This window comes from Vicia villosa, linkage group LG3 (assembly GCF_029867415.1).
Source record: "Vicia villosa cultivar HV-30 ecotype Madison, WI linkage group LG3, Vvil1.0, whole genome shotgun sequence".
In the NCBI taxonomy this organism is placed as follows: domain Eukaryota; kingdom Viridiplantae; phylum Streptophyta; class Magnoliopsida; order Fabales; family Fabaceae; genus Vicia; species Vicia villosa.
Genome location: NC_081182.1, coordinates 15,991,977 through 16,010,413, shown reverse-complemented (window position 1 = coordinate 16,010,413; position 18,437 = coordinate 15,991,977). Strand labels below are relative to the sequence as shown.

Below are 18,437 nucleotides of genomic sequence, written 5' to 3'. Positions count from 1 at the left end.
AGACTTTTAATTGTTTTCTTAATGCATGCATAGATTATAGAGTAATATTGACTATTCCTAACAGTGTTGCATATGTTGAAAGAAGTTTTTCTGAATTAAAATTATTAAAATCTTATTTGAGATCTACTATGTCACACGATAAATTAAATAGCCTTAAGTTTATTTCAATTGAAAATAACTTTTTGAAGAACCTTGATTATGAACAAATTATTAACTATTTTGCAACAAAAAATACTAAGAGGGTGATATTTAAATAATTTTAAAGGTTTGGTCAAATTTTTTATAGGAAGAATAAGAAGAAGAAGTCTCTTTATAGTAGTTTATGTTTTGATGTAGTATAAACATTGATTCAAAGATCCATATTTCTATTCTTTTTGCACAATGTCAAATGAAAATGTGTATTTTATCCAATTATTTCTTTTATCCCAATGTATTTATTGTTAAAAAATTAGAGGGGCACCACTCCTTTGATTCGCCCAAGGCACCCAAATTCAAAGGACCGGCCCTGTACAAGGCATAACTATATAAACTCTTGTAAAACAAGTGAATGTGTGATTACTCTTTCTTCTCAATTCTCATCTCTTCCACTAATTCTCATTTTAAATTACAAAACTGCATGAGTGTATGCAAAAGCTTTGAGCAAACTCGTGTCCTACCTCCTTGTGTTTATGTGCTTGAGTTTTGCACAAACAATAATACTAATTTGTTAGTAGGAGAGATCTAATGTTGAGCTTCCTTAGTGGTCACCCTGTAGTTACGATTCGAATCTATTTCCCTTAATCATACAACAAACAAACTAAAAGTTGCTAATCAAAAACAGTTGGCAAAGTTACATAATTTGTGTGAGGCCTTTAAGTGGGGCTATAAAGCTAAGAATCAACAACCGCTAGTCAATATTCATCATTTGTGTGTAGGCCATAATCACACCAAATTAAAAGTAGTAGGGTATAGCAGCATAAATATCTCCGGAAAAAGTTAAAAACCCTGGACACGTAGAGGATCTTGCCAAGAAAAGAAAAAGAAGATAATCGACACTTCTAGTAAGTACTAACGTGACTATTATTATTATTAATAATTTATCAACCACTTGGATGATAGATAATCTCTGAATTATCATAATCTGCAAGTAATTCTCACAGTTAATTCAAAAAACCAACATAATTAATACTAGTACTATTCATTGGATTGTAATCAAGAACTAAAACAAAATATACATGCATAGATATGAAGATCAAATGCTTCTGCTTCACAAACCAAATACATTCAATAATAATTTTTTGATACAAGTTTTTTTTTTTTCAATCTACTTAAGAAAAGATAAAATAAACCCAAACAACTTTTCTTTTATGTGTATTTGAAAAAGTACCCACAAAGATAAAATAAGAACCAAACACATATATCATCAAGAAAGAAATCACCACACAAGGCCTTAATGATAGAAATTAATTAAACAAAACACCCCCAAAGCCACAAACCAACACAATCATTCCATGAATCTTCAATGAGAAGTAGTCTCATCCTTATGATGATCTTTGTCTTCAGCAACATCAGTAGCAGTCTTAGCATGATAACCAGGAAGCTTCTCCTTGATCTTTTCCAAAATACCTTTCTTCTCTCCTTCCGGAGTAGTTGTTGTAGTTGCTGCTGTCTCAGTATGAACATGAGCAGGAGGAGCAGTAACAACAGGTGGAGGAGTTGTTATATCATCAGTTTTCTTGTGTCCTGGAAGCTTCTCCTTAATTTTGTCAAGGAAACCTTTCTTTTCCTCGGTACCTGTTGTTCCTTCAACAACATCAACTTTCTCAACTGGCACAGAAGTGTCCTCTTTCTTCTTCTTTTCCTTCTTCTTCTTTCTTTTCTGACCATCTTCTCCTTCCTCTTCACTTGACTATATATGCACACATAAAAAATACATTAATTATTTTTCAATAATAATAAATATTTTTTGAATAATACTAACAATATTAAATGGACATAAAACGAATCGAAGCGATCAGAGCTAAATAAATTACTTAAAGAGTTCATCTCAAATATATTAACAACAATACTACATAGAAATAAAACGAATCAAAGCGATCAGGGCTGAATTACTTACAGAGCTTGATGAGCTGTCAGATCGGTGAAGTTTCTCCAAGAGACTGGAGTGTTTCTTTTCACCTTCATCTTCAACTTTGGTTTCTGATGGTGCTTCATACAAAGTCACCTTATGACCAAACTCGTGGGAAATCGCCTCATCTTGAGGAGGCTTATGTTCTTCATCCTTTTTCTTACCACTGATAAAATCAAAAACACCTCTGTCCTTGATCTCTGTCTCAGGGTTGGTTGCGGAGGTGGTCTCCTCGTACTTGTTCTGATTCTCCTCAGCCATGATGATCACTACTAACAAGATGGATCGAACTGGAAATTAATTAACTCTAAGTAAAATGGATTATGTAGCTGAAAGGTAAAGTATGAGATGATGATAGTGTTGTTGTATTGATGATGGAAAACTAAGAGATGAGAGAGTGCTTTATACTAGTTCACTACTACACATAATGACACGCATTACCCGCGATTAAGATTACAACTAATTAAAAAATTAAGATTAATTAAATTTAAAGGACAAGTAACTGACGTGTAGATTAAGTTAAAAAGATGAACATGGAATGTAATGAGTTTAGCCACGCTCCCTATAACTACACTCGGTTCAATTATTTGTTCACCTTTTCATTTTCTTGCTTAATCAACGTTTTATATGGAATTAAAAAGTGTCCAAAATGAATTATGTATTTTAATTTTTATTGCATTTTATCAATCATATCATCTAATTAATATTATTTTTATTATTTCTAATATTTGATAAAGGGTATTTTAGCAAAAATATTATTTTCTCTTTTTTTTTCCTTTTAATATGTATAAAATTATCGATTAAATTAATCATAAAAATAGAATGCAAGAGGACAAACTATGTCAATATTCTTTTTTAGATGTCAAAATATATTCACTTAAAATTATATTTATTGTCTTAATAGATATAATATTGTTATTAATAAGTTTTGAGATTTTTGTAAAAGGTTAACTACTTTTTTCAATAGGAAATTAAAAATATCAAGGATAAGTGGTACTCCTTCCGTCCTATGATAAGTGATTCAGCATACCATTTTATATGGATTAAAAAAAGTGTAAAAAAATAAGAGAATATTGTTTTACTATAGTATCTTTATCATATAGTATTAAAAATTGTAAACTTTTTTATTAATTTAAGGATAGAATTAGAAAAAAAATGTATTAAAAATTGAAATAAATTATTCATTTTGAGACATCATTTTATTTTAAATTGGTCACTCATCTACTGACTTAAGTATCATCATATTTTATGGGAATCAATCAAAATAATTCACAAAACATCGTCATTTACGTCTGAATATATAAAATAAAATATCTTTAATAATTTCTATATGAGAATTTTTTATAGACCCTCCTATGGGGACAATTCCCGTTGAAAACCATAAAATACTCCTATATTTCGAAAATGCATCTCCGAAATTAATTTTATTGAAAAAAAGTTGATTTCAAAAGTGTACTTCCGAAAACACTTTATTTTTAGGGAAAAAAAGTGTTTTCGGAGATAAATTTCCAAAAATAATATTTTTTTCAAAAAAAAAGTGACTTCGGATATACACTTCTAAATTTATCCGCGGGTGACAAAAAAAGTTTGAAGTCTAGAAAGAAATTTCCTCTCTATAGTAGATCTACAGCGTGTTCTTCAAAAGATAATTTTATTTAAAATATTAAATCATAGACTTTACTTATAATTATGTATTAAAAATTATTTACATTTAAAGATTGATTGATAAATTAAAAATAAAAATTATTATGAATTAGTTTTGTTTATGATACTATGATAAAATGGAATTGGAGAGAGCGAGTGAAGTAGCATGAAAAGCATACGCGAAGATGGAAAGAAAAGTGGAAAGTGTGAAAAAGATGAGGGAGACACGGCGTTACAAGTGATCTGTAACGTGACCAATGAGAAAAGGACATATGGCGAATAACGTGGGGAGGAGGTGTACCGCGGGACCCGAAAAGGTCGGTCCGGCTGTTTTGATATTTGAGATGTCGGCCTGGATGCATGTAGTGCATTTTTAGGTGTAAATTATGAAAATGAAGAGATAAAAAAATAGAGAGTCGGTGTCTTGGGGTACTCGTGGCAGTGGTGGAGATGCAGAATAAGGATGTATTTTTTAGACAGGGACGTTGTTTTTGGCTTCTTCATGTGATACTTTGTCCATTCAAATAGTCTTGTAAATCTAACCATGGAAATGGACGGTTTAAAGATACCTTGCGTTTGTGAAAATACATTCAACGTACAATTATTTAAATATTAAATGTCCTGGGGTAGGGTCTCACAACGTGATGGACTACAATCTATTATGATTTATGTACATTTTCATTATAGAAATGTTTTTTACTTTTTATACTCAATACAATTACTTAAAAGTTAAGTATTTTTAATATATATTTTTTAAATATAATACAATTATTTATATTTTATTTATTTATTTTTCTTTTTGTAATACATGCCTAAGTGTTTGTTTTTATACTAAATTCATAATTACTTTCTTTCAATTATAACTACAAAATTAAATATAATATTTGACAGTGTTTCATATTTCACCAAAAAAATAAACCTCTCTTTTAATGTATGGGGGTCTTCCTTTATTCCGATTTGGTCACAAGGTCTAATTTGTTAATCTAATACAAAGTTTTCTTTAAACATTAATATATTGAATATCCAAACAATAAATTATAAGATATGTGTACCCAATGATCTATGTTTAAGTATGAGGATGAATGAAATATATGTGAGCGGTATATATATAAAAAAAAAAAAAGATATAGAAACTATCAAGTGTGAAGAGGAATTTATGTGTTTTAATAAGAAAGATCGTAAAATGAAAAATCAATAATAGAAGACTAAAATCATTTATCATATGATTTTTAAGTTATATGTAAAATTATGAAATAGTATAGTACTATAGATAAATAATATTATAAATTATAAGAAAATAATATTAAGTCTATAAATAAGTGTTTTTACGGAAGTATGGAACAAGTTGTAAGAAAATCATGTGTAAATTTCTTTCGAAAAACATATGTTAATGGATTTAGATTGACACTTTGTGTATTTTGTTCTTAGTTTTTTTAATCCACAATACTATCAATAAAATTATATTTTTATTTATTCAAAAATCATTCAATTGCTTAAATATATACTTATTAACCAATTATCTCACACCAAGCTATAGAAGTAACGGGTGCCGAAGTCCTGACTTAATAGAAATCATGATCAGGTATAAAAAAAATGTTATAATATCTTTGATTTTCAACTTAGATTAAATATTTAGCATAATAAAAATGAAAAAAAAATAACAAGTGATTTAGAACACTTAGTTATTACTAAGAATACAACATAATAACGAAATTTTTTAATATATCCAACATTATTTTAAAAATATATAAAAGAATGATTTAAATTTAACTAAAGATACAAATATGAAGGCAAAAGAAAAAATTGAAGAAATAATGAAGAGATTTAACTAAAAACAAAAATATTATATACTATGAGAAACTAATTAATGAAATACCAATAGACATAAAAGATGTTCAAAAATATACTTATATAGAATTATTAAATAAAAAGAAACTCATGGAACTCAAGAGAAATATAAGGAAAGATGAACATAGAAATAAAATAGGATATAGAAACAATACAAATATTGATCAAGACAATTTTTATAAAAAAAAAAAAAGAATAAATTCTCCAGTAGAGCTGATATTAAAAAGAAGGGTCATGCTAACATGTACCCTAAGTGCACATGTTAAGGATACTATAATTAGTAAAAGTTAAATGTAATTAAATGCAATAAAATCATATTTAAAGTTTCGATACATTCAATGCACGCGTTCCAATAAAATATTTCTATAAATACTTCATTATTTTGTGCCCTTAGGGCACATGTCAGCTTTTCCCTAAAAAGAATACTCGGATTTGTAGAAGAAAATTTAGCTTTATGTTAAACTAAAATTTTAAAGGTCTTGCTAACTAGTGCCCTTAGAATAAAGGTTAAATATTCCTAAAAAAGAAAATATTTTATAGAAAATTTAATATTTCAATTTTCAAGGCATTAAATATGTTGATTACTAATATAAATTTACTATTTTGAAATGTTTAATCATTGTTCTGAGAGCACTAGTTAGCATTTCCCAAATTTTAAATACAACTTAATATTGGAATGTCTTTAGATAGTGAAGGACTAGACCAAACTTTAACCCTTGAACACAATTTTTTTAGAGGGAGTTTAATGAGACCAAGAAATAAAGATTTTCAATCACTTTTTCTTTTAATTATGCGCAAACTAATTCTCACCACATTATTACCTTTAGAAATGATAAAAGAATTAATATTTCAAGTCTTTTCAAAAATATAGAAAAAATTTACGGAAGTATAGTACTATAAATAAATAATATTATAAATTATAAGAAAATAATATTAAGTCTATAAATAAGTGTTTTTACGGAAGTACGGAAGTGTAAGTTTCTTTCAAGAAACATATGTTAATGGATTTAGATAGACACTTTTTGTATTTTGTTCTTAGTTTTTTTTATCCACACTACTATCAATAAAATTATATTTTTATTTATTCAAAAATCATTCAATTACTTGAATATATATTTATTAACCAATTATCTCACATCAAACTATAGAAGTAACGAGTGCTGAAGTCCTAACTTAGTAGAAATCATGATCAGGTATAATTACTTACTTTTTATTAAGTGTTATAATGTCTTTGATTTTCAAATTAGATTAAATATTTAGCATAATAAAAAAAAAAATAACAAGTGATTTAGAACACTTAGTTATTACTAAGAATACAATATAATAACATTTTTTTTTAATATATCCAACATTATTTTAAAAAATATATAAAAAAATGATTTAGATTTAACTAAAGATGCAAATATGAAGGCAAAAGAAAAAATTGAAAAAATAATGAAGAGATTTAACTAAAAGGAAAATATTAATTAATGAAATACCAATAGACATAAAAGATGTTCAAAAATATACTTATATAGAATTATTAAATAAAAAGAAGCTCATGGAACTCAAGAGAAATATAAGGAAAGATGAACATAGAAATAAAATAGGATATATTCATATAGAAACAATACAGATATTGATCAAGACAATTTTTATAAAAAAAAAAGAATAAATTCTCCAGTAGAACTGATATTAAAAAGAATACTCGGATTTGTAAAAGAAAATTTAGCTTATGTTAAACTAAAATTTTAAGGGTCTTGCTAACCAGTACCCTGAGGGCAGTGGTTAAACATTTTAAAAAAAGAAAATATTTTATAGAAAGTTTAATATTTCAATTTTCAAGGCATTAAATATGCTGATTACTGAGATAAATTTACTATTTTGGAATGTTTAACCATTATCATGAGGACACTGGTTAACATTTCCCAAATTTTAAATTCAACTTAATATTGGAATGTCTTGAGACAGTGAAGGACTAGACCAAAATTTTTAGAGGGAGTTTAATGAGACCAAGAGATAAAGATTTTCAATCACTTTTTCTTTTAATTATGCGCTAACTAATTCTCACCACATTATTACCTTTAGAAATGATAAAAGAATTAATATTTCAAGTCTTTTTAAAAATATAGGAAAAATTTAATACAAAAAAAAAACTAAGATCCGAAATTGTATAATCAAATCAAAGTTTTTAGAATAAAAAAAATCAAATATTAAAATCACTTAAATTTTATGAATTTGAAAAAAAATAAAGAATGTGATATTGATTAATTATCAAACCAAGTAAAAGACTTAACAACATATTTAAAAAATAAAATATAAATAAAGCCTAAAAAAATATACTAATTCAAAGTAAGAAAAAAGGATATTGGTGAATTTAATATAAAAAAAAAAAAGAAAAAGAAATAATTATAAAACTAAAGATATTGATATAGCTTATTTTGATAATATTGAAAATAAAGAAACAAATTTTTTTGAAAAAATTAAAATGAATTAGTTGAAAAGACCTAAAAATAAAAATTGATAAAAACAATATGGAAAATTATGTGGAAAAAAATGCAAATAAGCAAGTTTAAAAAAAAAAATTATCCAAAAAATCAAGTTTTGGATTAGTATATTTAAAAAAAACCTATTAAAAAAATTAGACGTGCGGGGATAGTGTTTAATGATATAAATAGGGAAGAACATTACAAATACGGAAAATACGGGAGAAACATTACAAATACGGGAAATACGATAATTTTTTTAAAAAAACATTAACCATATTCTAATCTTGACCCTTATGACCGTCAGTTCCGCACCCTGGCGTTGTTTGGATCCGTTGGGAAGGTTGTCGACGACCCCCCTAGCCCTTGGTTGTTCTCGTTGTGTTTGGGTAGGTGGGCCTCGGATTAGCCCCTCCATGTGCTCGTTGGACATGTAGTCTTCAATCCTACTGTCAAATAGTCTGGTCCCCATGCCCTCAAAGATTGGTCGTGGAGGTGGGGTCGTGTCGTATGGTCGGTAAAACCCAGCGCTTGAGTTGCCTTGGAAAAAAGACATTGTTTGTTGGGGTGTGGTGTAGCCATATTATTGGTGTTGTGACTGTTGGGAACTATGGTAAAGTGACGATTGAGTGATCATTTGCTCGTTTGGGTCGTATTCGTCATTTGGGCCCATGTCGGGGCTGGGTTGCCTATTGGAGGGGCCCGCATCGTGGTGCTGTTGGGTGAAGCCCCATGAGTGATGTTGGATGGGTTGCCTAGTGAAGGGGTCCGCGTCGTGGAGCTGTTGAGTGAAGCCCCATGAGTGTTGTTGGATGGGTTGATTTTGGTAGGGCGTTGGCGTTGTTTGATATTCTTCACGGTAAGGGTGTTGGTACTGTGTTTCAAAAATATTATATATAGAATTATTAAATAAAAAAAAACTCATGGAACTCAAGAGAAATATAAGGAAGGATGAACATAGAAATAAAATAGGATATATTCATATAGAAACAATATAAATATTGATCAATACAATTTTTTTAAAAAATAAATAAATAAATTCTCCAGTGAAGCTGATATTAAAAAGAATACTCGGATTTGTAAAAGAAAATTTAGCTTATGTTAAACTAAAATTTTAAATACAACTCAATATTGGAATGTCTTTAGATAGTGAAGGACTAGACCAAACTTAAACCCTTAAACACAATTTTTTTAGAGTAATGAGACCAAGAGATAAAGATTTTCAATCACTTTTTCTTTTAATTATGCGCTAACTAATTTTCACCACATTATTATTACCTTTAGAAATGATAAAAGAATTAATATTTCAAGTCTTTTTAAAAATATAGGAAAAATTTATTACCAAAAAAAACTAAGATCGGAAATTGTATAATCAAATCAAAGTTTTTAGAATTAAAATAATTAAATATTAAAATCACTTAAATTTTATGAATTTGAAAAAAATAAAGAATGTGATATTGATTAATTATCAAACCAAGTAAAAGACTTAACAACATATCAAATATAAGTAAAACCTAAAAAAAGTATACTAATTTAAAGTAAGAAAAAAGGATATTGGTGAATTTAATATAAAAAAAGAAAAGAAAAAGAAATAATTATAAAACTAAAGATATTGATATAGCTTATTTTGATAATATTGAAAATAAAGAAATATACATCCAATCATGTATATATACTAAATGTTGAATATAGATGTTGTTTTTAATTTTGATTTAGTAGCTTTTTAATTTTGTATTGTTATTTTTGTTTATCTTTCTTAATCTTCATATTATCTTGACTAATGTTTGATTTTGATTTGTAATCACTTTTTAGTAGTAATTTTGTCGCAGGATTTTAATTTTGTATTGTAACTTTTTGTTTATCTTTCTTAATCTTTATTTTGACTATTCCTTAGTTAATGTTGTATGATACTAACTCCATTAATTTGATCTTATCTCCATATTGTTATTTCAATTGCATCTTTAGTGTTCAAGAAATCGATGACAAATGATCTCTTAGAGATAAGTTTGTCTCTAACCATGTAGACTAAATTTGAAATTATAAAATTTGACTTAAGAATTTTTAAATATAGGAGATGATACTTAAATTGTAAAGTTAAAATATACTAATATGTTGATGATAATTATATTTTTTTTAAATATATTTATTTTTATCATTTTGTTTTCAATATCTTTAATATATTTATTCGTTTTATTAAAAAATCATATATAAGATTTTTTTAACGAAATAAATATATTTGGAAATTGCTAATATATTGTTTGAGTTTATTTCGGAAGAACAAGAAAGGAATGTAATTTTGAAGATTTTTCTTTCTCTTATCTTTTTCATTCTTCATTCTTATTATATCATATATGTGATTTGAACAATTACTATATTATTTTTGTTTACTTTCTCTTTACTATAATTAACCGGAAAAATAAAAAAGGTATGAAATTTTAAGAATTTTTTTTATTGTCTTTCTTTTCATTCATCATTTTAATTACACCTTACATGTGATTTGAACAATTAGGATATTTAAAAATGAATTGCTTATAATTAAAAATGAAAAATGATATTTAAATATTACTAAATAATATTATCTATTAACGAATAAAATAAGTTGAATAATTTTTTTTAACATAAATCAAATCATAGTAAATAAAATAAACTTAAATGAAATATTTATCTTATTTTAAAATAAATATTCAACTAATAAAAAAATCTTAACCTTGAAGTTTTCTCAATTTTTTAAAATTGAAGAGTTATTTTATTCAATCCCATGTAAATTGATGGTGCATTTAAATAGAGACCATTAAAAATTCAAAATAATTTATTTACCAACAATAGTCTCGAGAGTGACACTTAAACAACATTTGATAAACTTAAAATTTGATATAAAAAAATAAAAGATAAATGTAATTGTTGAAAATGTATAGAAAAATGACAATGAAAAAATTCATAAAAAGAATATTAATGAAAATATAATTGAATGAGTATATTCTTAAACTTAAAAAACTATGTACTATGGCATGAGTGAGTAATAAAAAATATTATAATATAAATGAGTTGGTATTTACAAATCATATATAACAAAAAAATAAATATAAATGATATAAAAATATTCAATCATATGTGGATAAAATATCAACTAATAGCACTATTAAAATAAAATTTGATAAGATTAGTGAAAATAGAATCGAATGAATATATTTTTAAACTTAAAAAACTATGTATAATTATAGATATATTGTATATATCTCCTTAAGGATTGTGGATGCATAGTACATCACCTGGATCTTCGGATCGGTTGTTTTAACTATTTTTGATAATAATTATATATTTATTCCAAAAAAAATATTATCTGACAGCACTATTTAAATAAAATATGATATGATATTTAAACTTGATTGAATATTAAAAAATCATCTTAAATTATTTTTACTTTTATTTATTTTAAAAAATTGAAAAAATGTCTCTTTTACTAATTGAACAAAAAATTTAAACTCAATATCTTTAACATTATAATTTTAATTTATCACTAAACCACTATATTTAAAAAAATTTATATAATTTTAATACCTATAAGGCTATAAATGATATAAAAAAATTTATTTTCTATAATAAATTAATATTAAATATGAAAACAGTTTTATATTTAAAAAATTATTTATGTAAATTCATATTTAATTAAATTGATGTTTTAAAATTCAGAAAATATTTTTAAAACATATTTTAATTAAACCCGTGCAACGCACGGACCATAGATCTAGTTTAATAAAAGGGAATGGTTTTGAAATAGAAAGAATTACGAGACATCTTTTATAGGATACGAAAATAAGGTGAGGTTAAAATATTTAAATAAATATAACATTTGTGATCCTGGAATTAGATATGAAACTCGAAAGTATGCCAGTAAAAATTGTTTATATTACATTTTTTTGCACAGTAAAATTATTTGAACCCAAATTAAAAAGGTTAGTGGGAGCATGATTGTCTTTCTAATATTATGTGTAGATGACATATTACTCATTAGAAATAATGTCCCTACTGTGCAGCATGTAAAAACTTGGTTAGGAAAATTATTTTCTATAAAAGACTTGGGTGAAGCAGCCTATATATTAGGAATCAAGATCTATAGAGATAGATTACAAAGATTGTTTGGCCTAAGTCAGAGTACATACATAGACAAAGTTTTGAAATGCTTTAATATGCATGATTTCAAGAAAGGATTCATACCTATGCAACATGGCTAGTTTCTATCAAAAACACAATCCCCTTCAACTAAGGAAGAGGGATTGTGTAACACCCCAAATCTACCCCGCAATTATAAGCGAAAATCAGAGTGCATTTAAAAATATTCATCAAACGATGGGATGTCACAATTCGACTTAACCAAACAAACATACTTATATTGCAATTAATAAAGATACATAGCATTCGGAATAAAACTTCATTCACCACTTACAACTTAAACTTATAAACACATTTCAATTCAACTTAACACAAATGTCATCATGGAATACAATAATCATATAATAATGACTAATCCCCCCGAGTGCTACGTATCAGAGCAATGGACACCAACTCGACTTGCCATAAAGCAACATAAAGACTTCACATAGATAACCTCGGACATCCACGACTAATCTTGAGTACCTGCCCATTTCCCATGGTAGGGAAAATATCAGCAAAGGGGTGAGATATCTTACAATATAAAGGAATGCATGATAAATAATATAGGAGATATAGATCATACATAATTTCACCACTTCGCATCACATAGCATCTTACAACAAGTTTTACCGTAAACAACTCATCAATATAATACAAATTTCAAAACGGAAACAATGTCATTAATCACATTTTCAAATATACAAGTATGATATCAAATACATCACAACAAACATATCATTATCACGTCACAACAAACACCTCGTCATCTCAACAATCCAATCAAATGCAATTCAAATGCGACTCGAATGTGACTCAAACTTATGCATATGCATGTGGTACCATTGGAGTAAAACTCCCGTCTCAAACAGTTTGCCATTGGGCCGTCTCAAACATTTGCCACAAGGGCCGTCTCAAACATTTGCCACTAGGGCCGTCTCAAACAATGCAATGGATGCGACTCAAATGATGCACATCCACAAACACAACTTAAACAACTTAATCAACTTAAACGGCATAATCAACTTGAACGACATAATCAACTTAAACAACATAACCACATCAACTAAACAACATCAACTCAATGCCAAGGTTCTATGGCAATAACCGTATCATAGTAATTTACCACATCTCAATCACATCATCACATCATATCGACATACAACATCTATTCAACTTCATTCTTATCAACATAATACAACTTATTAATAGTGACCATAGGGTCTACAACAACAACAATTCATTATATTGCACAACAACAATAAACATCAACATGTTACAACAATAACAACGATTCATCATGTTACAACAACAACAATTCATTATATTCCTTAATTAAAGTAATCATCATAACAAGTTATATTCAACTTCCTAATAAAGACATATATATATATATATATATATATATATATATATATATATATATATATATATATATATATATATATATATTCTTAATTCATCACATGGCATCATCATTGACTCATACATATCAAATACGCACAATTAATCACCTATAACATACAACATCTTTATCAATTATGCATATCATCACATATCTCATTATCTCATTATAAGGAAGGCACATATTATCATTTCAATAACATTGTATCGTCATAAGGAAAACATACATCAAGTTATACTACAACACAATTATGTCAATTCATCGCAAAAAGCATACTTCATATATTAACATAACATAGTTCATCAATTAATCCTAATAAACAAAATAGGAAATTATATCATATGGATCATTTTATTGCATCATGGTATAGTTTATTACGTTAGCTTTCCAACGCTTCGAACGGCGCCTAAAACGGAGTTACGGATCAAAAGTTACATCATTTCAAAGTTTAGAAAAAGTTCTGCAAAACAGGGTTCGCGGCGCCAACAAAGTTCGCGGCGCGAACTGAGTGAATCCAATTTTTCCTGAGTTTCTGCCAGGCAGTTCGCGGCTCGAACAATAGTTCGCGGCGCGAACTGGAAATTTCAGAAAATCCCAAATCTCAGAAAACAGCATGCAAATTTCATTCCAAAACCCCTAAACTCAACCCAAATCAAGCTGAAAACACCAACCATCATGAACAACAATAGAATGCATGTTATAAACACAAATACAACACATATTATGGATCTTCTAACATCATAATAATCATCAAACATCAATTAAAGCACATTTCAAATCATAAATTTACACATTTGTTCATAAACCCTAACATCTCTACACACAACTTCTATGGAGAATAACATACAATCTAATCCACCATATACATCATCATGCCAACCCTTAGAGAGTAAGAACCCCACCCTTACCTTAGCAAAATCTTCACTTAAATGGAGTCATCCCTCTCTTCATGCCATAACTTTCTTCTCTTCCTCTCTTCTTTCTCTTCTTTCTCTTCTTTCTCTTCTTTTTCCCCAAAATGAGTTATGAGGTTTAATCTCTAAAATCCTAACTCTTACTATCTTTTCTCACTAATGGGCTTAACCCATAACCCATCCATTGTGTTATATTATTTCCACTTAGGCCCAATTCATAATCTCTCTTTAATTACTCAATTAAGCCAAATAACACACATAAATAAATAACCACACAACATAACCGAATATTATTTCCAATAATATCCCACATTTATCATCGATCCATAACTTTAACAATATTAACTCGCAATTGTACTTCTCTGACTAATCCGACTAATAAATCTGACCACAACTTAACTGCTCAAATTAACATATTAATCCAAATTACGCCTTTAGAATAATACCGATAAATCCCAACTTCAACTAATTCCAACCAATAAACCCTTGATCAATTTAATTAAATAATTAATTAAATTCGGGGCGTTACAGATTGCATCAATAAGATTTCATATGCATCTATAATAGGATCTATCATGTATGCAATGTTATTAACCCAACCATATGTCTAGTATGCTTTAAATGTAACGAGTAGGTACCAATCTAATGCTGATGATGCTTATTAGATTACTATCAAGAATATTCTTAAGTACTTGAGAAGGACTCAGGACTCGTTCTAAATATATGGAGGTCAGAAAGAGCTCGTTGTAATTGGATACACCGATGTTAGCTTTCAGACAGATAAGAACAGGGCCGGTTGAGAGCCTGTGCAGTCTGGCATACTGCACAGGGCCTCCATATAATGAGGGCCTCAATTTCTTTATAATTAACCTGAAGTAATTGATCATTGTAAAAGAAAAATGTCTAAGTTACGTAATTGTTATATTATTACTAAATTGTTTCTAACCCAACATTTCTTTTTACACGGTCTATGTACAGCTACTAAAAAAAAGCATAAAAGCACAATGCTTAGTAGGCTTACTTACAGTTGTATGAAATTGAAACAGTAATGGTGCATATTTAATATACTTCAATTCAATTAAGTAAGATATACTTCCTCCGTCTCACAATAGGTGTCCTAAAAATGTCTCAAATTATTTATTCATTTAGAATACCAATGTGATATTTATTATTTCTTTCCACTATCTTACATTTATTTATTATATTTTATTTCATTTAAGTACTCCACTACCTATTATTAACAAGGTTATTTTAGTAAATGAGACTCATTTTATCATTGAAATCAACATAATTAATTATTTTTTTAAAAAGTGTGAAAATCTCAAAGAGGACACCTATTGTGAGACGGATGAAGTCTTCTTTTTTATTGTTAATTTTATAAAATTTACTTTTTAATACTTAATTTATTTATTTTTATTGTTAATTTACTAGTTTGTACTTTTATTTTTGAATTATTAATTATCTCTTAATTTTATTTATCTATTAAATTACAAAATTGTTTATCTAGTTAAAATTCAATGATTTGAATTTAATAGAATAATGAAAAAATTTAATCCTATTGTTATATTAATCGTACTTTAAGCGTCATTAATTGCCTTATATGATTTAAGAGATTAGAAAGTTTAATTCTAAAATAAACATAAAAAATTAGTAAATTTTATTTTGAAATTATTGATTAAAATATGTATCTTATTTGTGTTATTAAAATAAAGGGTTAAATATACGATGCCCCCCGCCACTAGGGTGAGTTTCGATTTTGCTCCCCTGAAGTTTTTTTTTGTAAACCGCCCCCCATCCATGTGGAGTTTGTTAAAATTACAAATTGTAGTTTTTCCAAAATTTTGTCAAAAGTAAGAATCAAACACACAACACTTTTGTTAGATTTATTGTCCGTTTCCACTAGGTTAATTAGTCTTTTTTGTCTTATAATGAAACTGAAGTATATAAGTATATACATATGTGTTATGTGTTATAAGTATGTAAGTTTTAAACTTTAATATATATATATATATATATATATATATATATATATATATATATATATATATATATGTTTTAACGTTAACATATTTTTAATAAATAATATATAATATAAGTTTTATATATATGTTTTAATGTGATAACATTTTATAAACTAATAATTAACGTTTTATACTATAAGTTTTATATTTACTAATTAATAATATATACTGTAAGTTTTATATACTATAAGTTTTATATTAACTAATAAATAATATATACTGTAAGTTTTATATATACTATAAGTTTTATATTAACTAATAAATAGTATATACTGTAAGTTAATAATATATACTACATTTATAAAGTAACAAAATTTTATAAATTAACATTTTATTAAGTAACATTTTTATAAACTACATTTATTCATTTTTAACTAACTATTTTTTGCTAATTTATATATGGTAACATTTTTTTTGAATAAAAACTGTTAACATTTTTTTTTGTTTTATATATATGTTTAAAAAAATTTATATTAACGTTAACAACATTTATTTTGTTTTATACTAAATTTTTTTATATTAACGTTAATCTATATATTTTTTTATAAATTAACAAATAAATATATTTTTGAATATCATTTAAAAACAAACATTTTTATAAACTACATTTTATAAAGTAACAAAATTTTATAAACTAACAATATATATTAAATTGAGGTTAGTTTATAATTATATACTATATATATAAAACGTTAATTATTGTTAATTTATAATTAGGGTTAGTTTACAATTATATACTATATAAAACGTTAATTAGGGTTAGTTTATAAAAATAGTTAAAACGTAAATAATATATATTAAATTGAGTTTGAAACGAAAAAAATCAATAAGATGAAACAGTTTAGTTGGTGGGAGATGCATGATGGTAACATGATGGCTTTGACAAAAAATTTGAATGGTTTTTGCTTATTAAATATAGTATACAAGTCCAGTCAGCCAAACAAGGAATTCAAATGCCCAGTCAGCCAAATCCCCCACGTCCAGTCAGCCAAACAAGGGATAGGGGCTTCTGAAAACAGAATCTTTGTTTTATAGGGGGCGGTTTACAAAAAAAAACTTTAGGGGGGCAAAATCGAAACTCGCCCTAGTGGCAGGGGGCATCGTATATTTAACCCTAAAATAAATTTAAAAATTAAAATAAATTTACACTTTTTTATATTATGTAATACTTATTTTTAATATAAGCTCATGGCCTCCAAATTATTTGAGACGGCCCTGGATAAGAGTAACTTTAGATTACAATATGGTTATGTATTTCGCTTAATTGGTAGTTGTTATGGACTAGCACAATTATCTTAATTGGCCCAATCCACTCATAAGTGTGAAACTGCCCAACAAGCATTGGCTCACTCCATCGAGCAAGCAAAGGGTCAATCTCCCTTTTATCTTTCGGCCGAGCACGGCTAAGTAGTGGGTCCCCCAAAACATAGGGTTATCCGAGCACGCTACTGCTCCATCCCCGCCAACGACTAGTTCCTCGTGCTCGGATAAAATAAGACATGCTCAAAGGTTTCCTATATTTTAGGCTCTGTAATTACGCTCAGGCCCCCAAATATAGCTTGACCTAGTCCAACACCAAAGAGAACAATATAAATAGCCATTTACACCTAGAGGGCAAGGTAATCCAAAATTTATCCAAACTTCATACTTTCTATTGTACCTTTGTTCTCTCTCTTACTTGGACATCGGATTATCTTGCAGGTGCAACCCCTTTTTTTCCTCAACCATCACTGAAGATCAAGCTGTCGTTGCTGGCCACTTGTTCTAACTCATTCCGAATAGTAGCATTGTGAGCTGAAATAGTTCAAAGCAAGATACAATTATTGATTCTACAACCAAGGTCTGTAACACCCCTAATTTAAAATTTTCCTGTTTATAATATTT

At 27.2% G+C, this 18,437-nt stretch overlaps 1 protein-coding gene across 1 annotated transcript; it reads right to left on the bottom strand.

The window, feature by feature from the left end:
- Positions 1-1,239: 1,239 nt before the first annotated feature.
- On the bottom strand, positions 1,240-2,500 carry LOC131660421 (dehydrin ERD14-like). The gene is made up of 2 exons (XM_058929664.1): positions 2,096-2,500; positions 1,240-1,888 (listed from the first exon to the last, which is right to left on the bottom strand). Exons 1-2 carry the CDS (start codon positions 2,366-2,368, stop codon positions 1,499-1,501), a joined length of 663 nt encoding a protein of 220 aa, XP_058785647.1. The 5' UTR covers positions 2,369-2,500; the 3' UTR covers positions 1,240-1,498.
- Between the last annotated feature and the right edge of the window lie 15,937 nt (positions 2,501-18,437).

What these genes read in the sequence shown, in the direction of transcription:
- LOC131660421 (XM_058929664.1), bottom strand. Translation starts at nt 2,368, where the DNA reads ATGGCTGAGGAGAATCAGAACAAGTACGAGGAGACCACCTCCGCAACC. An exon ending in CTGACAGCTCATCAAGCTCT is followed by an intron (nt 1,889 to 2,095) that starts GTAAGTAATTCA and finishes GTGCATATATAG; the next exon opens with TCAAGTGAAGAGGAAGGAGA.